General features: G+C 37.3%; 1 protein-coding gene across 1 annotated transcript in view; it reads left to right on the top strand.

Annotated features, from left to right (window-relative positions):
• Cngb3 (cyclic nucleotide gated channel beta 3) overlaps positions 1–21,593 on the top strand; it is a 197,621-nt gene that overhangs the window by 76,729 nt on the left and 99,299 nt on the right. Inside the window, exons 5-9 of the mRNA XM_021159706.1 lie at positions 2,487–2,644; positions 3,765–3,911; positions 5,080–5,288; positions 12,532–12,582; positions 16,433–16,519. Coding sequence (XP_021015365.1) covers positions 2,487–2,644; positions 3,765–3,911; positions 5,080–5,288; positions 12,532–12,582; positions 16,433–16,519 — 652 coding nt within the window. The remainder of the gene's footprint in view (positions 1–2,486; positions 2,645–3,764; positions 3,912–5,079; positions 5,289–12,531; positions 12,583–16,432; positions 16,520–21,593) is intronic.

The following is a 21,593-nucleotide window of genomic DNA, read 5'->3' on the forward strand; positions in this document are numbered from 1 at the left end:
TCTCTCTCTCTCTCTCTCTCTCTCTCTCTCTCTCTCTCTCTCTCTCTCTCTCTCCCCCCACCCTTTTCTCTGCTAATCCAGATATAGAAATCCTGGTTCCTTCTCCAGCACCATGAACACCTCCATGTTTCCCACCATGATAATAATGGACTAAACCTCTGAACCCATTAGCCAGACTCAAAATATTTTCATGGTGTCTCTTCACAGCAATAGAAACCCTAACTAAGACAGCCCCCCTCTCCATAGGTTCTTATGTGAAAACCTGGTCTCCAACTGGTGGCACTGTTTGAGGAAGTTGTAGAACATTTTTAGGATATGGAACATAGCTGGAAGAATCAGGTCACTATCAGGAAGCCTTGAAGGTTATACTCACCTTTTAGTTCTAGTGGTAACTCTTTTTCTCTTGGTTCAAGCCACTTGAGAAAGTACGCACAAACTTTAACCTCTGGAGGGGTGATCATGAATTGTAATCATAAGGAAGGAAGGAAAATAAGATGGGCATCATGGCACATGCCTTTAATCCCAGGGCTCAGGAGGCAGAAGCTAACAGATCTCTGAGTTGAAGCTAACTTGGACAACATAGTGAATTCCAAGGCACCCAGTCCTACAGAAAGAGACCCTGTGTTAGAGATAACACTGAAGGAGGAAGCTTGAGATAACCCCCAGCCCAGGGCCACATGGCACGGTGAGGGGCATAGCAATCCTGAGATAGCCCTAAACACCCAGAGGACAGGGTACCACTAGAATGAGCAAGTATGTGGCAGAGAGACGGAAAGGAATGAGAAGCAGAAGAAGGTATGAATAATGAAAAGAGGTGACTACACCACCTAAGACCACCATGAGATTCTGGCTTTATAGCTACCAAGGGCCAAGTCTGGGTCCATGGCCCTGCAGCAGAGCTAGCCCTGACCCTTGCCCAAGAATCCTGGGACAGCAGGCCCTGAAGAAGTGAGAGCATGAGTGCTGGCCCTGCCACTTGCCTGCTCTGAAGTGGCAAGGGCACTGGGAGATGCAATCTCCACCTGAAGCACTGCGAAAAGCTATCCCTGGGGGTCATGACAGCTGGAGAAATATTCCTGCCCCTCACAGGCTGAAGCACTTAGGATATCAAGAACTCGGAAAAACAAAACAAAACAAAACAAAACAAAACAAAACAAAACAAAACAAAACAAAACAAAACAAAACAAAACAAAACAAAAAAAGAACTGCACCTTGCCTGGGCAGTACAATAGAACTAGTCCTGGTAGCAAAGGTGAAGGTGAGCTACCTCAAAGGGCATGACAGTGACAGAGCTGGCCCTGAATCTTGCAGATTGAAAGCCCCAGAATCTCCAATGGCACAGGGCAACAACAGGATATCTGAGAGGCGTCCCAGTGAGAATCCAGTATTGATAGTGTAGCAGAAGCCAGAGGCCTGGAACCAGACCAACAACTGATTGCAATGAACGTGTGCCAGTAAAAATGTATGGACAAACTATGTACTGTGTGACACACCCTGCCAAACTACAACTTCTACAATGAATCTTTTTTTCTTTTGTAGGGGAGGTTGCAAAAAGGCAGAGGGTGGATATAAAGGGGCAGGGGGATGAGTGGGGTTGGGGTGCATGATGGGAAACTCACAAAGAATCAATAAGTTAAATGAATGAATGAATGAATGAATAGATAAATAAATAGACAAACAAACAAACCAAAGAAAAAGGAAGGAGGGAGATGGGTAAGGGAGGGAGGGATGGAGGGAGGGATCTAGAGCTTTTACAGATACATACATTCATGGAGCTTTGGGAAGAATCTACTTTCATATTGTCAAAACTCAGATCCTAAAGCCTGTTTTCTTATTATCAGTTCAGAAGTCACTGTCAGCCTGGTGGCAACCTCCTGAAATTATGATCAATGACCACCTTTAACTTTGAAGACCACCAAGGGGTAGGGAATTTCTAGCCAGTAACCTCCCTACACTTCAAATCCCTGACTTTCTGTTCTGCTGCATTCTGTTGTCAGCCAGAGAAACTGTGTTTTCAGGGGTTTAACATGATTATATCAGCCTGATATACCATCTCATCTTGATGTAAATCATGCCATTTAGCATTTGCTAACTCTTGCAGAAAAACACACATATTTGTCATCCCTGGGGTTATGAAGTCATAGTGTCATCTTAGATCCTGCCTATCATACCAACTTTGCTTGTAGTGACAGGGATTATTAATTATAGAATGGTGTCCTAAGGTCCCATTTTGTCACGAATGACCATTTGCTGTTTATACAACTGTAACTTTTCCAATAGCCACCAATATGCCACTGGAGCAAGTGTCTACTATCTAATTGTTCAATGGCAATCTATCTTACGCCAGAAATATTTCCATTTTAGTTTTGTGTTTTTGTTGTTTTATTCAGTTGCAAAAAGGAGATACTAATAATCTTGAATACATAAAGGAAAAAACTTTATGTGTCTCCTCCTCAGAGGCCTATCACCATTTTTTCCTTATTTAGCTTTAAGACCAAAGTGCTTGAAACCTCAATTATAAATGAATATACTGATGCCCACCTACACAACCTAGTGGAAAGAATGCGTGAAAGGACTGCTCTCTACAAGAAAACATTGACAGAGGAAGAAAATTTCCCAGAAGCGGAAGCCAGCTCTCAGACTGGTAAGACATTATCCCTTCAAAGTACTAGCAAGAAGGAAGTTATAAAGGAACATGTGTTTGGCCAATTATTCAGCTTAGAACCCAGAAAAGCAGATCTGAGACAATAATTTTAGATACATCATATTAGTTTCTTTTGGGAGAGATTCAGACGTCTGAGAATAGCAAGAGACAAACAAGGAAATTAAGGCGAGGGCACATTAGTGTGACCCTGCAGGGCTGGATCTAGCAGAAAAATAAGAAGAGGAAGAAGCTAGGAGGATGTCTCAGTAGTTAAAGTTCATGCTTTGCAAGAATAAGGATCTGAGTTCAATTAGCAGAACCCACGTTTTTAAAAAGCAGTATTGTATGGAGCATGCTCAAGAAAAATTTGAGATGAAGAAAAACATAATGAGCCCATCATCAATACCTGCTATGAGTTCTATTGTTAGTGCTAAACAAAACTCATGCAAAATGCATAGCATGAACATACAAGAGTAATTAATGGAGAAAAAGAGATTTAAAAACAGTCACATAAAGGAGGGACAATTATTAATATTCTTAATAACAGAAATATATGTATGATAAAATAATAACAAAAGATCAAAAATACTATATATTATGATTGATACTTGATTAGTATGAATCATAAAGAAAGAAGAGAAATGACTGTATAAGAAGAGATAAACATCTTCAAGTGTAATTATTATGAAATGGCGTAGACTGGATGGAAGATGTATATTTAAAGTATATTGTACATTATACAGACATTGTACAGTAGTTAATGTTTGAAAAGATAATGTTGAAATAAATCATAGTTTGATAAATATATATTGAAAAATAATATTTTGAACTTTGTTTACCCATAACTGGAAAGATAAGTGTGAAATAATTTTATTCAGTGTTTTTATATATACCACGGTTCTACTTCATATTTGCGTAGATTTAGGAAGTACATGATGTCTTATAATACATATAGAAAAATAAAGGTTATTAGTTTAACCATGAGGATTTTGCTTTGGTTGTCTACATGGAAAGAAGAAGATTTTCAAATACCCTAATTTCATCAAAGCCAAATGTTTTCTTTATCAAGCTAATTTATTTTAACTAAATAAACACATTTCTTCTTTTTTTCCCCATAAAGCAATGTCTACAGATATATCAGCAAAACAAGAGAACAATTCGAAGCTAAAAGAACACCAAGACACGTTTTCTTTCAAACCCCAGAGAGTCCCAGTAAAAGAGTACCTAGGAAGAATGAGACTTCCCAGAAGCATAGACTCCTACACAGGTACCGTCGGAGGGGATCCTACAGGGACGGCCAGCAGTCACCAGAGCCCCTTTGACCCAGACAGATGGAGACAACTTCAGTTTTCCCACAGTGTGTTCTATCTTCAAAGCATAATTTAAAATGTGTGATCTGAAAAGGATTGTTTTCCTTTCTCTGTTGAAGGCAGATAAAAATACTCCTGACTGTTTTAAAACACAGGCTAGGACTTTTTCTGGCCTAAATAATCTTTAAAAATAAAGTCTCAAGGAACTTGTCAATATGAACATACACACACACACATAGACACACACACACACGTATTAATGCGTGTTTGTGTGTGTGTGTGCGTGTGTGTGTGTATACATATATATATATTTCTTCCATGGCTAATTACTCTAATCTAACAAATTCTCTCATAAAAGCAACATGTGAAGAGACTCTGGTTGCCTCAAAAAACTGGTTCTCTCTTCTTTCAGAGCCAATTTTCTTCTAGCAGGGTAAGGCCTTTCTCCCACTTACCATGGGCAGACCTTAATTACTAGGACCCAACATCCATTGTTTCAGGAAGTCCTTGCCAATGGCACATCTAAATTTTCCAGTATTCCATTATAGTGACTCCAAACGGTGGAGTTACACCCTGGAATAGAGTCAATCTAGTCAAAAGACGGAAAAAGCACTGTTCATATTTGGAAAAAGTGATGCTGGCATTCTGCTTCTTTTTGAAGCTTCTACTGAAGACAGAACCGTGTTAAATATTTAATAGAAGTTCTTACTAAAGTGCTTATCTCCAAAGTATCAGGGTCAGGGAGATGTTTCGGTCTATAGAGTGCTGACCTACCATGTAGCATGAGAACCTGAGTCTGTATTCCCAGCACCCATGTAAAAGCTGGTCTTGATAGTGCATATTTAATCCTAGCAAGTGAATCGAAGAAGACAACTAGATTCCCAAAGCTTGATAGCTAGTCATTCTAGCAAGTGGATGAGCTAAGAGACCATGTCTCAAAAAATATGGTGGGAACTGGCAGTTAGACACACATGTCAGCCTCTATTCTCTCCACACCAGTGCAGACATGAACACATCACACATACAGACAAACATGGTACCTCCATTTGATCAGCCTAAGAAACTTCTTAGAGTGCTTATATAATGCTATAATGCCTTTGGCATGACATCAATTTGTTCTGCTAGATCGGGTCTATCTCTTGTGGCTCCTGCTTGTCACCATTGCGTATAACTGGAACTGTTGGCTGCTACCTGTGCGCCTCGTCTTTCCATGCCAAACACCAGATAACAGGAACTACTGGATTATTACTGACATCATATGTGATATCATCTACCTTGGTGATATACTATTGATCCAGCCAAGACTCCAATTTGTAAGAGGAGGAGAAATTATTGTAAGTAGAGTTTGGGAAAAGAAATTGGCAAATGAACAATGTCTAATTGGACTACAAAAAAAAATCTAAGTTTGAAAGATTGTTTCATTTAATGTTTGTCTTTCTGTGGGTAGAATGTTGTCAGTGTCTCACTATTCTAATTCATCTATCTTGTCATCTCTCTGATACTCTGTCTTCCATTGGATCCACTCTTTTGGTAAATGATTCTGCTGGATTTCTGTATGACTAAATGAGCTTTCTAAAACACTTTTTCAGAATTCTCTTCATTGGATTCTTCTTTCATATCCTCTATTGATATCCTTTGTTCAGCTGGTTCTTTGTATTCTCTTTGAATTAATTTGTGAGTTTATTTTATCTTTGATTTAATTTAAACATTCTTATGATTATCCTTTTTTTTTAATCTTGTATGAAATTTTGCCTAACTCCGTTTAATTGGAATCCTCTTCTAAGGACTTATTTTTATAGAGCTTTTATTGCCTTGTTTATAATACACTACTAGATTAGAATATGTGAATCTGGGGTTATTTTGATGGTTGAGTTGTTATTATCTGTTTTCTTTCAATTAAAGGGTTTCAATGTTCACTGTTCATCTCCTCTGGACTAAGAATGTAGTCCAATAGCTAAATTTGACCCATTTACTCCGGGAACCTGGTAGAATGCCATAAAACAGAGTGTTTACTGCAGAATATTTATTGCAGAAACCACACATGCTAGATGGTCCCATTGCGGCTTAAAACATCATCTCTTATCTTCAATAACTATTAGGAGATAGTGGGGAAAATGTAGTGTAGAATATACTAAAATCAGACTAGAGAGGGGAGATAAATGTGGGAAGGATAAATATTAGTGCTACATTGGAGGGGAAAAAGAAAAGTAGATACAATGGAGAGTTGAAGTAGTATAGGGATGCACAGAGTTTAGGGTTATTAACGCTGCAGAAAACTAAGGTTAATAAGTAAGACGAGGAGGGAATGAGAACAGAAGAAGAGATGAGTTAAGGATGACAAGTAAAACATATATGATGTTTATAGAATGGCTAGTAGACAGTATACAGTCTGTCCTCACCCTTTTAATAACTGTAATTTCACTGTACTACCCATACAGGTGGCTGCTGAGCATATGTATATTCAAATTTTACAATTAAATAATGTGAAAATGCAAAATTCCCAACCACACTTTATCCATATTTCTAGTGTTCAACGTCATGCCACTACTATGCTATATTGCAGTGCTTTGGAGTACTGTTCTAAGCTTCACTAGTAGAAAGTCATGGAAACCACTGAGAGGCTTTGGGCTCTCCTTCAGGGGTCCAGCCACAGGGAAGAAAACACATACCTCTCCATGAGCAAATTAAAAGTCCACGATTGTCTTGCTTTGTAATGAGTATCTTCTAATCTACTTCTTTTTATTTTTGACTTCCCAAATCCATCACTTTCCGTTTCTCAGGATCAAATGCAGCAGCCTACTTCAAAAGCCAAAATTCTTACCTTTGAGAAAGTATATTCTTCTAGATTTATTTCCCATGTTGGAATTTCATAGTCCATCTGCTTTTCAGAGCCTTCTGTATTAGCCAGAAAGAAGGGCTCCCCCCAGATGATGCCTGTGACTCCCTTGTCACAAAATCCTATGAGGATTTCATAAAATGTGCCTTCTAAGATTGGAGTATGAAGGGTTAATTGCAATAATGCTGAGCAATACAGAATCATATGTATTACTGAATAAAAGACCAGGCTTCTTTAATCCTGAATATTTTCTCCTGAGTCTTCAGAAACTCTTAAGTTTTCAAAACTATGAAAGGAGTAATTTTATTAATTCTTATTTTAAAATTTTTGTTTTCTGAGACATGTGCCCTATATTGAAGTTTTTAATTGAAAGAAATTCTAAAGGCAATAATAGCCAAAGCTGTAGCAAATATCTATTTATAATATTATAAATATTATTAAGTGAGATTTCAGAACATGAGTTCACTCATTCCCCAAGCCCAGAGCTCACAGCAGCTTGATGGATGATGATGGTGGTGGTGTAAAATGAGAGAAATACAGCATGCATATGTGTGTGTGTGTGTGTGTGTGTGTGTGTCCACTAATTTCAGCCTCCATTAGATGCACAAAATCAATGTTTGACAAATGGAAAATGACAAAATTACTAAAAGGAGACTTTTATTTTCAATTTCCTAAGAGATGTTTGCACACAATAGAGTGTTAAAACCATGAAAAGTAATCAATAAAAACACACTAGATGGGCTCTATTTAAAATGCATTACCATGAGCTACAAACTCAGAGCAGGAACTAATTGCTTTGTTTGTTCAAAAGAAGTTTAATGGTTCCTTTAATTTAGAGTGGGTAGTTTGAGCCTTTGAAAGTTGATTACATTTGGTACAAAGTCTATGTACACTGAGTTCCAACCTGAAGGTCTTAGTACACTCAACTACACACTCTTACATTATGTTATACCACAGAAGTGTTCTTTCATCTATTGAACAAATATTTAAATGTCTACATATGCTACCTGCCTTCTAACCTAAAACCATACCTGCCTTCTAACCTAAAAACATATTGTATTTAGTTAATACATGTAACACCAGAGCTGGAACATGGAAATATTAACTCTGTAAGTCTTTTAGGAAAAATGGTGAAATGCAAACAGCCACAATGAAAGGAACCAGGAAGTTTACATGTGTTCTATAATTATTAACAACATCTTCTGAAAATGATGCTGTATAGAGAACAAAACACCAACACAGATACCTCATTGTGAAAATTCTCTTATATACAGCCAAAACCAAGTTGACAGTGGGTTTTCTGTTATTTACATGAGTATTTCTTGTGTGTACCTATGACTGTGTGCAGATACATGCACATGGGTGCCTTGGTGTATGTGGGAAGGTAAAAGGACAACTTGCAGGAGTTAGCTCTACCCTTCTGTCATGTGGACTCTGGGAATTGTCTAGTTTTAGTGAGTGTGCCCTTAATTGCTTAGCAAACTCACACGCCTAGCTCTGGATGTTGAATATGAGACATAGTTACAACTTTTGATTGACAAAATTCACACAAAGGATCTGTGGAAATGCCTAGTGCCAAATAAAAACCACATCGGTTAGGTCCAGGAAACAGCTTGGCACACTCAACCTTCACCATTACAGTTTATAAAAGCGACCTGAAATTTCTTTATACTCAAGATATTTTGATAAAATCTAATTTATTTAACTTTAATAAATAAAACATAAGCTAACTATAATACCTAGAAACAAATAGGCTGAGCGGTGGTGGTGCACGCCTTTAATCCCAGCCCTTGGGAGGCAAAGGCAGGTGGATTTCTGAGTTCGAGGCCAGCTTTGTCTACAAAGTGAGATGCAGGACAGCCAGGGCTATACAGAGAAACCCTGTCTCAAAAACAAAACAAAACTAAAACAAAACAAAAAACAAACAAAAAAAGAAACAAACAGACCAGGGGTCAAATTTTACTACTAAAATTTACTAAACTAAATTATCTCTCTTCTACTTCTACTAAATTAAAATTAGTTCCTAATTTATAAGCCTATAATAAAGGTTGAATAAGATGATATGTACACATACCCCAAGGTATGACCGGTAGGAGTTAACTACCAGGTAAATTCAGTGAATAGACATGAACATAGTTACTATTCCCTTCCTGTCTCCTTAGCTGCCTTTATTCAATAAATAAGCATCCACATATTTACCATTATTCCTTCTCTGTGTCTTTAGCTATCTTTCTCACCTGACAGTGAGTTCCTAAAAGATGGGACCAGTGTTCTATCTCATTTCCTATCTATCCTTGGAATTCAAGGATATTAAAGACATCTTTCTTTGAGTAATTCTTGCACTGCATGTAATATTCTTTTTTATGTGCTCTTTTTGGTTCTATATAAAATTGCAGAATTGTTGATCACACGAGGTAAATTATGACTAAGAATACTAGCATCTGAGTAAAGCAGCCTCTAAGACTATCTGTTAGGACAGAATTTAGATGTAATTAGCATACCATTCCTAAGGTAAGCTTCCCCTGAAGAAATGCCTTCTGCATAGTAAGCAGGCTTGAAAGAGAGAAGGAATTAAATAGGGTGACATTTTAAAAAGTAAGTGCCTAATTGTCACTAGTAAACAGACTGATCCTCATAAGGCTAATGGTGCCAAATTTACTTAGCACTCAAAAGAACAGGGATTTTAAAATGGCTAAATGCCACTTCCCTTTAATCAAGCATTTTTAGCGATGTTTACATTTATTCAATCATGGAATTATAGACTCTGAAAGGAAAGGTATAAATGTGAAAAAAAAAAAAACTCCCCGGTTTTTGGGAGAACGCAGTATTTCAGTTTAGCAGCTTGCCCCGTGAATCATGTCCATGTGTCCGTATTAGGGCTTTGACAGAACTGACTGATTTTACTGACTTTCTTGGCACAAAATTTATAAGACTACCAATGAAACCTGTCTGTGTCTACCTGTGAATCAATAATCCTTTGTTCTTCATAGTACAAATCATATCTTGCACATATCTCAATGTATTTCTATGGAATTTACTGTGTGTATGTGGGTAAAAGGTATAACCAAAGTAGGGGGAGAGGGACTAGGAACTGAGTTGACTGGAAAATTGGGGGGAATGATGTGGTACATGTGTGATGTATATGTGTGTTCGTGTTTATGTGTAATCATGTGTGCATCTGCATGTGTGTATCTGTGTGTGTCTGTATGTGTGTGCATGTGTGTGTCTATAGTGGGTATCTTTGTGTATTTCTGTGTGTGTGTCTGTCTGTCTGTCTGTCTGTCTGTGAGTCTGTGTTTGTGTCTCTGTGTGTATATCTATATATGTACATCGAGGCCAGAGGTTAATGTCAGGTGTCTTTCTGCAGTTGCTTTTCACCTTTATTTTATAAAACAGAGTCTCTCACTAAACAGGAAGACCATAGATTTGGCCACACTGGCTAGCCACTGAGTGTTAGAGATTTGCCCATCGCTACCCACATCCACACATGACACTTAGTCTGTAGACACATGCTACTGTGACCACCAACTCGGGTTTTCATGCTTGTGTGGCAGGCATTTTACCAAATGGGCCATCTAAAAAGCCCCAAATAATTGATCTTTAACATTACTTGGGGACAAAAATCTTCCATATTAAAAAGCATGGATGGTTAAAGGATAAATATTGGTAGACAATGACGCTGCTTCTGAGTGCCCACGTTCTAATAGTTACATCAATTAACAGTTTATAGGAAATTACTTCCTACCTATTACTGAAATATGTGTGTGCACACACACTAAAATTACTAAAATGCTAGAATTAATCATTTTAGGTCTCACTGTTAAAGAGTCTTTCTACCTCCATAGTGCATAATCACACATAGATGTACCAACTGAGCACCTACTGAGGTTAGACACTGTCAGGAACTGAGAAAAAAAAAAAGGTCAAAGATGTGTGTTCAATGTTTTACAAAGCTCAGCATGAAGAAGAAACAAACCGAAGAAATACAGTGGACCTCTATATTGTATTAACACAGGCCATCCTGATGGATAGTTGGTAATAGCCATACCCTTCCAACTTTGCAATACAGGAAACGTGATCTGGGCTCCAAGAACAAATTCAGGACAGATGTTCAAGAGGGAAGCTGACTCATTTGAAGAACTGTGAGAGAGAGAAGGATAAGAGAGGGAGAGAGAGAAAGCAGAGCCTGGTATACTATAAAAAGGAATTTGAGGGTTTTTCTTTTTTTTTCTGAAAATCATGCAGTGTCATAAAATTTGACATAAATAGAGATTAAGTGCTCTAATTTGGGGAGATCATTGTCCGGCATTGTGCAATGACTAAGGAGAAACAGCACTTAAGAAGTCAGGGAAACCACTGCCAAGAGAGAGACAGAACAGACTTGAGAAGATTGGAGAATGATCCAAAGTTTGGCTTTACTGAGTACACCTCCTGTATGCGATGTTAGGGGAGGAGGTAGAGATTTGGTGTGATGGTCTTTGAAACTACAAACATGGATGAGACTTTTCAAGGAGTAAATATAATAAGAGAACATAACAAAATTTTGAGGTATGCTGCATTTTTAATGGCCATCTTATGGGTTCAAAAGGGGCACCCAAATGCTGGACCTTAAGCAACTCAAGCAGGTCGGCCAAAAGGGGCATTTTTGCTCCCTTGCAAAACAAAATCGTGAAAAGAAAGGAGTCCAGAAAATGCCAAACATTAGAAAAATCTTAGCCTTCTCTTGGTGCCTCTATCTCTCCATCTATTCAATATTTACTAAGTTCTTAGAACGTTCCAGACACTGGTTTACACAATTGTCAAAATCAGTCCTGTCCTCAAGATTACAGTTTAGCCAGGTAGAGTGGTTTTAAATAAAATACCCAATGGGAAGGCAAGATGGCATTTGACCCTCAATCCCAGGTAAGATGGTAAAGGAGAACTAACCTCACAACCTTGTCTTATGATCTACACACATACACAGAGATGCATACAGATAAATACACACAAACACATCATATAACCATATACACAATGATAACATTTTTTAAAAGACCCAAGAATTACATGTATCATATCAAAATACCTTGAGTTCTATAACACAAATGTTAAGTGTAAAAGGGCTCCTGTGGGGACTTTGCACTGTTAATTTTGTCAGTATGAAACAAGTAGGAAGACAAATTATCACCAAACTCTTATAGATTAGGGACGACTATGAGGAGAGGAGGTAGGTTAAAGGAGTATGGCTGACTCTCCTGCAACTCCTATGTTAAATAAGAGGACAACAATAAAAGGGAAACAAAACAGCTTCCATGTTTGTGTGTGTGTGTGTGTGTGTGTGTTCACTCTTGATTTGGTTTGGTTTTTTTGTGATTTGATTTTTATTTGTTTATTTGTATATTTGTATGCCTATTTTGTATGTCTATTTGTATTTTCATGTTTTGGTTTTTGTTTCTTGATTTTTGGGGTGAGAAGAACATAAAATTAGGTGTATGTGGAGACAGGGATCTAGAAGTAATGGGGGGAAAGGAAATGGTCAAAATATACTACATAATACTTTTTAGTTAGAAGTAAATAAATAAGTGAAATTAATGAAAAGGATAAAAGCACCATGGGCATCTGTGTGGTTTTAAAATGCAAAATGCTGGAGCTTCACAATAGGCTGAGGTTGAAGAAAACTCGTAGAGAGAAATAATTATTAAAAAAAGTAAAAAGTAATAAATAAAATTTCTGAACCTAATCAAAATACAAATGTATTCCAGGTAGATTCAAATGAGCTGAAGAGGAACTACAGGAGTTCTACAAAGTTTCGGGTAGGTGACTCACAAATATGTCCAGAAGGGTTTAAGCAAAACCATCTTCACTTTAAGACTCCTTGCTATAAGTATGTTGTCTTCTTGTAACAAGCATCACACAGACCTGATGGTGTTTTATTAGGAAGCAGCAAGTATTCTTGATACTCTATTCTCCATACTTCATACTACATCCATTCCCTTAGATCTGCAAATTTGGTGTTAAATATGTAAAAGCCAAAGTCAGGAAATTCTAAGTTAAATTGCAATTAGGGAAAGTGGGATGTAGTGTTTATTGTCAACAGAACTCTAGTTTCCAATTCTTGTGCTGTGGCGGTGTAAAGTTTGAAAAATTATTTCTGTTCCTTCCTGTAATTCATATAAGAAAAGTAAACAGACTGGAAGAAGCAGTTATTTAGACAACAGAGCATCTTTCTTTTCTAAAATAAAACATGCTCTTATCTCATATGCTTTTCTCTTAATTTGCCTTCAAATTGAAAATTAGGCAGATATAAGATCACTTAAGGTTACCATTTCATGACTCCTGCCTCCCCTGCCATGAACAGTAACTTAGTTCCCCAAAGTATGTACTGCCAGCACACTCAAATATTAGTAGCACCTCTCTCTCTCTCTCTCTCTCTCTCTTTGTGTGTGTGTCATACACACACATACACACACACACACATCAAACTATAGGGCCCAAATCCCATTCAATCTTTTTTATTTCCAACTAACTTTTTTCCACTTTGACATTTATAACAGGTATATAATGTTTTCATAAATTGTACAGTCATAAAGAGTATTCTTTGTAAAATCCACAGAACTCTGAATATTTTTATGGAATTTGGAGATATGTAAAACCCATTTGTGCTTATAAACATGAAACTGTACATTTATTTATTTATGGTCACTCCTTTTGAATTCCCTTAGCACAGCCTGCCTGTCTTAAAGCATTGCAGTAGAGTTAATTTTTATTACATTTATTTCTTTTTGTTTAGGGAATGCATGCACAAACACACACACCAAGACACATGTGTGGAGGTCAGAGGACAACCTAGAGGACTCAGAACTCTTCCTCCATCCTATGGATCCACGTATCAAAATCTGATCCTCAGACTTTGTGACAAGTACCTTTACCTACTAGGCCATCTCACAAGCCTGACATGATAGCTATTTTTGTCCTTGATTATTATTATATCATTAGATTAATCCTTATAAGTAGAAAGAATCTTACTGTTTCTATACTAAAATGTTTTACAAAGTCCTAGTTACAGAATTTAAAGTTAATCCATACTTAATTCAATTTCCTACAATTCAGCGAGGAATTATCTGCGTCTACACAAATCCACCCAGGGAAGTTAAAATTAGAAATGATTGAGGATTACATAGAAAAATCAAGTGGTGAGTTGAACAGAGAGAATCCAAATTAAAAAATCATTGGCATTTGAGGTAAAAACCGTGGATTCTAGGGTAGCACAAGAAAAGTCAAAAATGGTGTCGCTGCCTCCTTGTTTAAGACATTATTTTAATTAATGTCCTATACATGTCTCAACTTATAATGGGGATCAATATGTGTCGTGTCTGGCCAGCCGAACACATGTTTGGGTTCTAGGATGGAAAGGCATCTTAGAAACCTGGAAGAGAAGAAGGGCTAGCTGGCATGAGATAAAGATGCAGCTAAGACAGTCATCCTGATCAAAGCTCAATTTTACTGTTCTGCACACAGTTATGAAGCAGGGGAAGGGGGCCCGATTCCCGCCAAATAATCTTGGGGTCCAGTAGCAGGGTGACCACGTGATGGCTTCGAAACAGCAAAGCGGCAAACTCCAGTAGTGGGTGTGGCAGAACGATTGAACGGCAAGCTCCACCCCTGAACAAGCAGGTTTCAGGCTGGGGGAGGTTACAAATATGTACAGGGTAAAGGGAAGATGATATGTGTAATTTCTAAGCCAACACATTTTGAGAGTCATTTGCGTATGACAACTAATCTGGTTAAATAAGTAAATGATAGTTCTAGTCAATAGTTGTTGGCTTTGAAATTGTTACTCACTTCTCAAAACTTTCTATGGCATTTATGTGGTCTTACAACATGTTCCTATAACATGTAGTTTTGTCTATTCCACTTTGTGTTCCCGGCCGGGTGCACACACACAAGCATGCACCTGCCCAGGAGCTATCTCAGATCCACAGATGAAATACACAGATTAACATATTTTTAATATGCTTTTTAGTTCAATGACCAGACAGTTCTAAATAGATTCCTAATCAAAGCATCAGAACCAACTCCCTACATGTTCTTAACTGCTCTTTATTATCTCAAGATAGTTTAGATTTTTCAATGTAGTGCTCAATAGGCTGTGTAAATTTAATGAAAACAATTATTTTATTTTTAAAATGTAACTTCTTATTGCAGTCAAGGAAGTCTATAAGGGATTAGAGAGACAGATCAGAGGTTAGGAACACTTGCTTCTCTTGCAGGGGACCCAAATTCAGTCTCAAGGACCCATGTCAAGCAGCTCACAACCTCCTATAACTGTAGCTTCAGGGTATGGAATGCCATCTTCTACACACACACACACACTCACACACGAGAGAGAGAGAGAGAGAGAGAGAGAGAGAGAGAGAGAGAGAGAGAGAGAGAGGCAAATATATATATATATACACAAAATATACAAAAGTAGACAAAATTATGTAGATTCCTAAGGAGTGCCATTAATTACGAAGGTATGAGAAAAATGTAAATGCATGAAAAGTTTTAAAATGAATATTTTAGCCACATCATGGTGTTTTCCAGTACTTTTTTTTATCTGAGTTATTGATCTATTTTAAAACAGAGTTTATTTCTTTCTCTCTTTTAGCCTGTGAAGACATGAATAGATTTAATTAAGAGTCTCTAATAGAAACTATCATAGCAGGTAGTTGGTAGCAAAACAACCCAAAGGAGACAGTGGTAGAATTCCCCAGGAAACCAAGATGAACCAGAACTATATAATCCATGCTGAGCACTGAAGGAATTGCTGGACCATAAAGCAATGTCGTTGCGATGAATTTACAAGAATAGCAAACAAAATCAAAACTAGATTCGATTTGTATTCCAGGACCTCATGTTTCCAGGCTGTCAAAATATGTTTTAACATTCGCATTTGCGCCATCACTGAACTATATGAGACATGAAAAATCTGAACAAAGGTAATGAGCAAGGAGAGCTCAGACATATGAAAGTGAAAGAGAAATGTGTGGCCATAGACGAGTTTACTAGTTTGATACTAGTTTGTAAACTAGTACCCCTGTTTTCATGATATTAATCTTTACATGGCATAATGTACATGAAAGCAATCTTGGTTTAAATAGTAAATAATTAATTATAGCTCGACAACTTTCACATACTCTTGTAGTTGAATGTGAAATATCTCCTGCAGACTTACACTTGGTCCCTAGATAGTATGAGAAGGTTGTAGGGCCTTTAAAATGTGAAACCTTGCTAAAGAAATTATCTCACTAGGAGCCAATTTGAGACTTTATAGCCCTCAGGCCACTATTTCCTTCCTATTCACTCTAGACATTCTGAGTTGGAATGGAGTGTGACAGCCATCTTTATGTTTCTGTCCCCATGCCTTCCCTGCCTAGACCATGTGCTAAACTGTATCCCCCTAGAGCCATAAGCTAAAATTCTTTCATCCTTAGGTTACCTTGCAGGAGATTTTATCACAGCAACAGAAAAGTAGCTTGTACATATATTGGTATATACCGGTACAAATCCAAGCATAGAGAGGCAGGCAAACTCCACATAAATGTGAATATGTTCTTTCATAAATTTTTAAATTTTATAAAATTTATAAATTTTATAAATGTGAATATGTTCTTTCAACAGATGGATGTGGCATCTCTACTGCCATTCGAAGTTCTCTACATCTTCTTTGGAGTTAATCCAGTATTCAGAGCAAATCGGATATTAAAGGTAAAGAAACTATATGCAGCTGGGTTCTCCTTCTCCTAATGAAAAGCTTGAAGCAAATTTAGATATCCTATAATTAATAGTGCTCAACACATTCTAAGCAGTTCTCCATTTCTCTGTCTTCATCAGTACTATATTTTAGTGGATAATGCCATTGATTCTACAGATGGAAATGACAACTAACGGCAGGCAAATCTTACAAACAAGTATTTTTATAATCCAAAATGGAATGCTTTGGTAGGTCTAAAGATGATTACAATTACAAATAAGTAATTTATAATTTTTTTTCTCCGCAACCTGTTTTAGCAGAGATTTTCCAAATGTCTAAAATATCAGGTGATCAAATGAAGCAACAAACAAACAAAAAGCAGTTAAACTTCCTGAAGCCCAGGGCCAATCTACATAATGATTTACCTGGAAAACAAGGAATATTTTCTGTATAATAATATGGAAAGAAGCTCAAGATAAATTGCTAAGGAAAATAGGGGAAAGCTAGATAGAAAATACTTTACAGAACAATATTAAATTATATAAACCAGAAAGAAAAACTATTTAATTTTCTAAATTGAAATAAATTACTAAATACTGCAAATGTTTTTCAAAAACTAATTAAAGCAGTTGCCTAGGATGAAAAGGAAAAACAGGATAAATAGAGGTGAGAAGAAAGACAACATTTTGAAGTGATGTATTTTATATTGATTTTGAAATATATAGTGCTTATTCAAAATATCTCAAGACATACATATTTCATAAACTCAGATTTGCAGGGTAACATAGAAACTAGTGGCAAATCTGAGTGAATGTTTACATACATCTTTAAGAATAGCAGTAGTTAGAGGAGTACTGACTGCTCTTGCAGGATCCAGATTCAATTCCCAGCATCCACATGCCAACTAACCATGGTCAGTATCTCTATTTCCTGGGGATCTGGCACCCTCTTCTGTCAGCTATGAGCATCATATGTGGAGCAAACATACATGCAGGTAAAACATCTATACATACATATGTTTAAAAAATAAGAAATATGAATAAATCTCAAATTTTTGAAAGAATATTAATGATAACTTGAACTTCAAAAAACAACCCTCTTAAAAGTAACTCAATATACATTATAAATTTTAATTGTGTATGTTTGCATCCTGGGAAAACATTTTAATTATATTTCCAGCATAATCTAGCAACCATGATGGCTCCTACAATGGTTGCTATGGCTAATCTTGTTATACATTGTTATTAAACTTTCCTTCCTTTATCTATCTTATTCCTCCCAACAGCTTCATGATATCACTGAGGAAGATGAGAATCAACATAGTGGGAAAGCCTGTTCACCCACACTGATGTGATGATGTCACCATTACTTATCTTACTGCAGATTATTTGCTATAATATTGCCAGATAGTGATCAGGCACATAAATTTTTCTTTCTCTGCCTATTATTTTCTGAGTTTAAAGAATCCTGGCCTTGCATTCTCATATACCCAAGAAATCTCTAGAGGGTCCTGGTGTGACTTTGGAAGATGAGTGCAAATCAAGGCAGAACAGGCTAGCATCAGATTACCACCTTGTCAAACTTAGACTCTCATAGGAAAGTTTCAGGAGGCATGTGTTCAGAAATAACTGATTTCCAAAAAGACTCAGATTCTTGTGGAATTTGGAATCCAAATGGCTTTTTAGTGAAAGCTTATAAAATATTCCCGTTTAGACCCCATCTCTGAATCCATGTTAGAGAGCTCTCAAGAGCCAACATTTTAATATAGAATATTATGGAAGTCAACACTGATTTTTCTCTAGCTGAAGAGTTCTATCTTTCAGTAATTTATAAAGGTGTTATTTGGATAGACGATTCTCTAGAGTAATATTATATACCTGTCTCCAACTTATAAATGCGAAAAAACATGTTATGAACACAAAATTTCTCTATGAAAATATTAGTTTTAAAACCATGTCCTTTCAGGAAACTTATCGTAAGAGCCAAATAAACAAGTTAGCTAAAATTGTGCCTAACACAACCTGAGCTTTTAAAGGATATTTTCAGGAATACAGGGGGAACAAATACTTGTGTATATTTCTACCTTAAGAGGAAATATTACTATTTCATATATAATATGAATGTATTACACATTAATAACCTATTATATATAATTTATTTAATCCAAAGGCTCAACAGCCACATATTAATTGGGTGATATTTTGGAGTAAGTAGTGGCTGAGGACTCCCGTCTATAAGATCTTCCCTTTTTAAGTGCATTCAGCACATCAGTGCACACCTACACACGCTCTTTTCATTATGTCATGTTTAGGTAAGGAGCCAAAGCATGTAGTAGAAGATGTTTCCAGAACCACATTAGCATTAGTGTTAGCATTTTGCTCTGGGATTTGTGGTGATTCCATGGTTGTATTCTGTGCCCTATCTCCTGCAGAAATGAAGGAATGGGGGAGAGGATGCAATAGGACTACCCCAGAGAAGTGAGAGCTAAGACAAAACTAGAAATGAAAGAAAATATGCAGCATTTGTCACTCTGGGCCTTTATTACCTCACTCAGTATTTTTCTCTAGTTCCATTTCTTTACCTGAAAATGTCATGATTTCATTTCTCCTTACAGCTGAGTAAATGCCCTATGTATGCATCAGCACATTTAACAAGCTTGAGGCAAACAGCAACTGTGTTTCAATTAGATCACATGAAGCCAAGGAACCTAAGGAAAGCACAGAACACAGCCTCTTCTAACGTTTAGTGGACTCTACATTTTAAAAAAATATAAAGATTTATGGCCTTTTCCTTAAAAACAAAGTTACTGTTAACATATTATTATTCTTTTATTTATGTTATAGAAGTATGATTTTAATCATTGTAAAGTACACTTTTACTATATGCATTAGAAAGAAACCCACTGATCATGTACCCCAGGTCTCTGAGACCAGGCCTCATAGGAGAGTAAGCAGGCACAGAAGCAACAGAGCTTCTTGGACAGGGTCCCTTCGAGCCTTTATCCTCAGCCAGGAAGCAGAGCTGAGCCCCAGACCTCTGTGAATCTTCCCACCAGAGGAGAGTAGGCCTCCAGAGAGGGCTCTGACTCCGGTCTCAGGCCAGATCGCCATCTTTTATCCCAGGTCTCTCAAAGATCAGCTTGCAATCCCACCAACAATGGAGGAGTGTTCCTCTTTCTCCACATCCTCGCCAGCATCTGCTGTCACCTGAGTTTTTAATCTTAGCCATTCTGACTGGTGTGAGGTGGAAAACTTCTGTAAGGCAAAGGACACTGTCAATAAAACAAAAAGGCCCCCAACAGATTGGGAAAACATCTTTACCAATCCTAAATCAGATAGGGGACTAATATCCAATATGTATAAAAAACTCAAGAAGTTGGATTCCAAAAAAAAATAAACATATAACCCTAATTAAAAATGGATTACAGAGCTAAACAAAGAACTCTCAACTGAGGAATACCAAGTGGCTGAGAAGCACTTGAAAAAATGTTGAATATCCTTAATCATCCAGGAATAGCAATCCAAAACAACCCTGAAATTCCACCTCACACCAGTCATGATAGCTAAGATCAAAAACTCAGGTGACAGCAGATGATGGTGAAGATGTGCAGAAAGAGGAACACTCCTCCATTGTTGGTGGGATTGCAAGCTGGTACAACCACTCTGGAAATCAGTCTGGCCGTTCCTCAGAAAATTGGACATACTACTACCGGAATACCTCTCCTGGGCATATACCCAGAAAATATTCCAATTTGTAATAAGGACACATACGATCTTCAGCCAGAAAGTAGAGCTGAGACGCAGACCTCTGCGCACTTTCCCGTCCAAAGGAGAGGCAGCCTCCAGGGATGGCTCTGTCCTCCAGAACAGAGAACTCCATCTTGTATCCCAGGTCCCAAAGAGACCAGTCTGCACAGGAGAGCACACAGCCAGCAGAAGCAACATAGCTTCTGGGACAGGATCACTTTTGGGCCTTCATCTACAGCCAGGAGGCAGAGCAGAGCTCCAGACCTCTGCAAACTTGCCTGCAAAGAGTACTCTGACAACTGAAACTCAGAAGAGAGTTGGACTCCCAGGAGTGCTAACAGAGGCTAATAGAATCACAAGAGGAACAAGCTCCAGCCAGAGACAGCTATAAAAACTAATGCCAGAGATGACCAGATGGTAAAAGGCAAAAGTAAGAATCTTACTAACAGAAACCAAGACCATTCATCATAATCAGAACCTAGCACTCCCATCACAGTGAGTCCTGGACACCCCAACATACCTGAAAAGCAAGATTCAGAATTAAAATCATATCTCATGATGATGGTAGAGGGTTTTAAGAATGACATTAATAACTCAATTAAACATACGGGAGAACACAGCTAAACAGGTAGAAGGCCATAAAGAGGAAGCACAAAAATCCCTTAAAGAATTACAGGAAAACACTGCTAAACAGGTAGAAGTCCTTAAAGAAGAAACACACACACACACACACACACACACACACACACAATTCCTTAAAGAATTAAAAGAAAACACAACCAAAAAGGCGATGAAATTAACCGAAACCATTTAAGGTCTAAAAATGGATGTAGAAACAATAAGAAAAACCCAAAGGGAGACAACTCTGGAGATAGGAATCCCAAGAAAGAAATCAGGAACCATAGATGCGAGCATCAGCTACAGAATACAAGAGATAGAAAAGGGAATCTCAGATGCAGAAAATTACATAGAGAACATGGACACAACAATCAAAGAAAATGCAAAATGCAAAAAGACCCTAACTCAAAACATCCAGGAAATCCAGAACAAAATGAGAAGACCAAACCTAGGGATAATAGGAATACATGGGAATGAAGATTTTCAACTTAAAGGGCCAGTAAATATTTTCAACAAAATTATAGAAGAAAACTTACCTAACCTAAAAAAAGAGGGGCCCATGAGCATACAAGAAGCCTACAGAACTCCAAATAGACTGAACAAGAAAAGAAATTCCTTCTGACACATTATAATCAGAACAACAAATGCACTAAATAAAGATAGAATATTAAAACAGTAAGGGAAAAAGATCAAGTAAAATATAAAGGCAGACCTATTAGAATTA

The sequence above is a fragment of the Mus caroli genome, chromosome 4, assembly GCF_900094665.2.
Source record: "Mus caroli chromosome 4, CAROLI_EIJ_v1.1, whole genome shotgun sequence".
Lineage (NCBI taxonomy): Eukaryota > Metazoa > Chordata > Mammalia > Rodentia > Muridae > Mus > Mus caroli.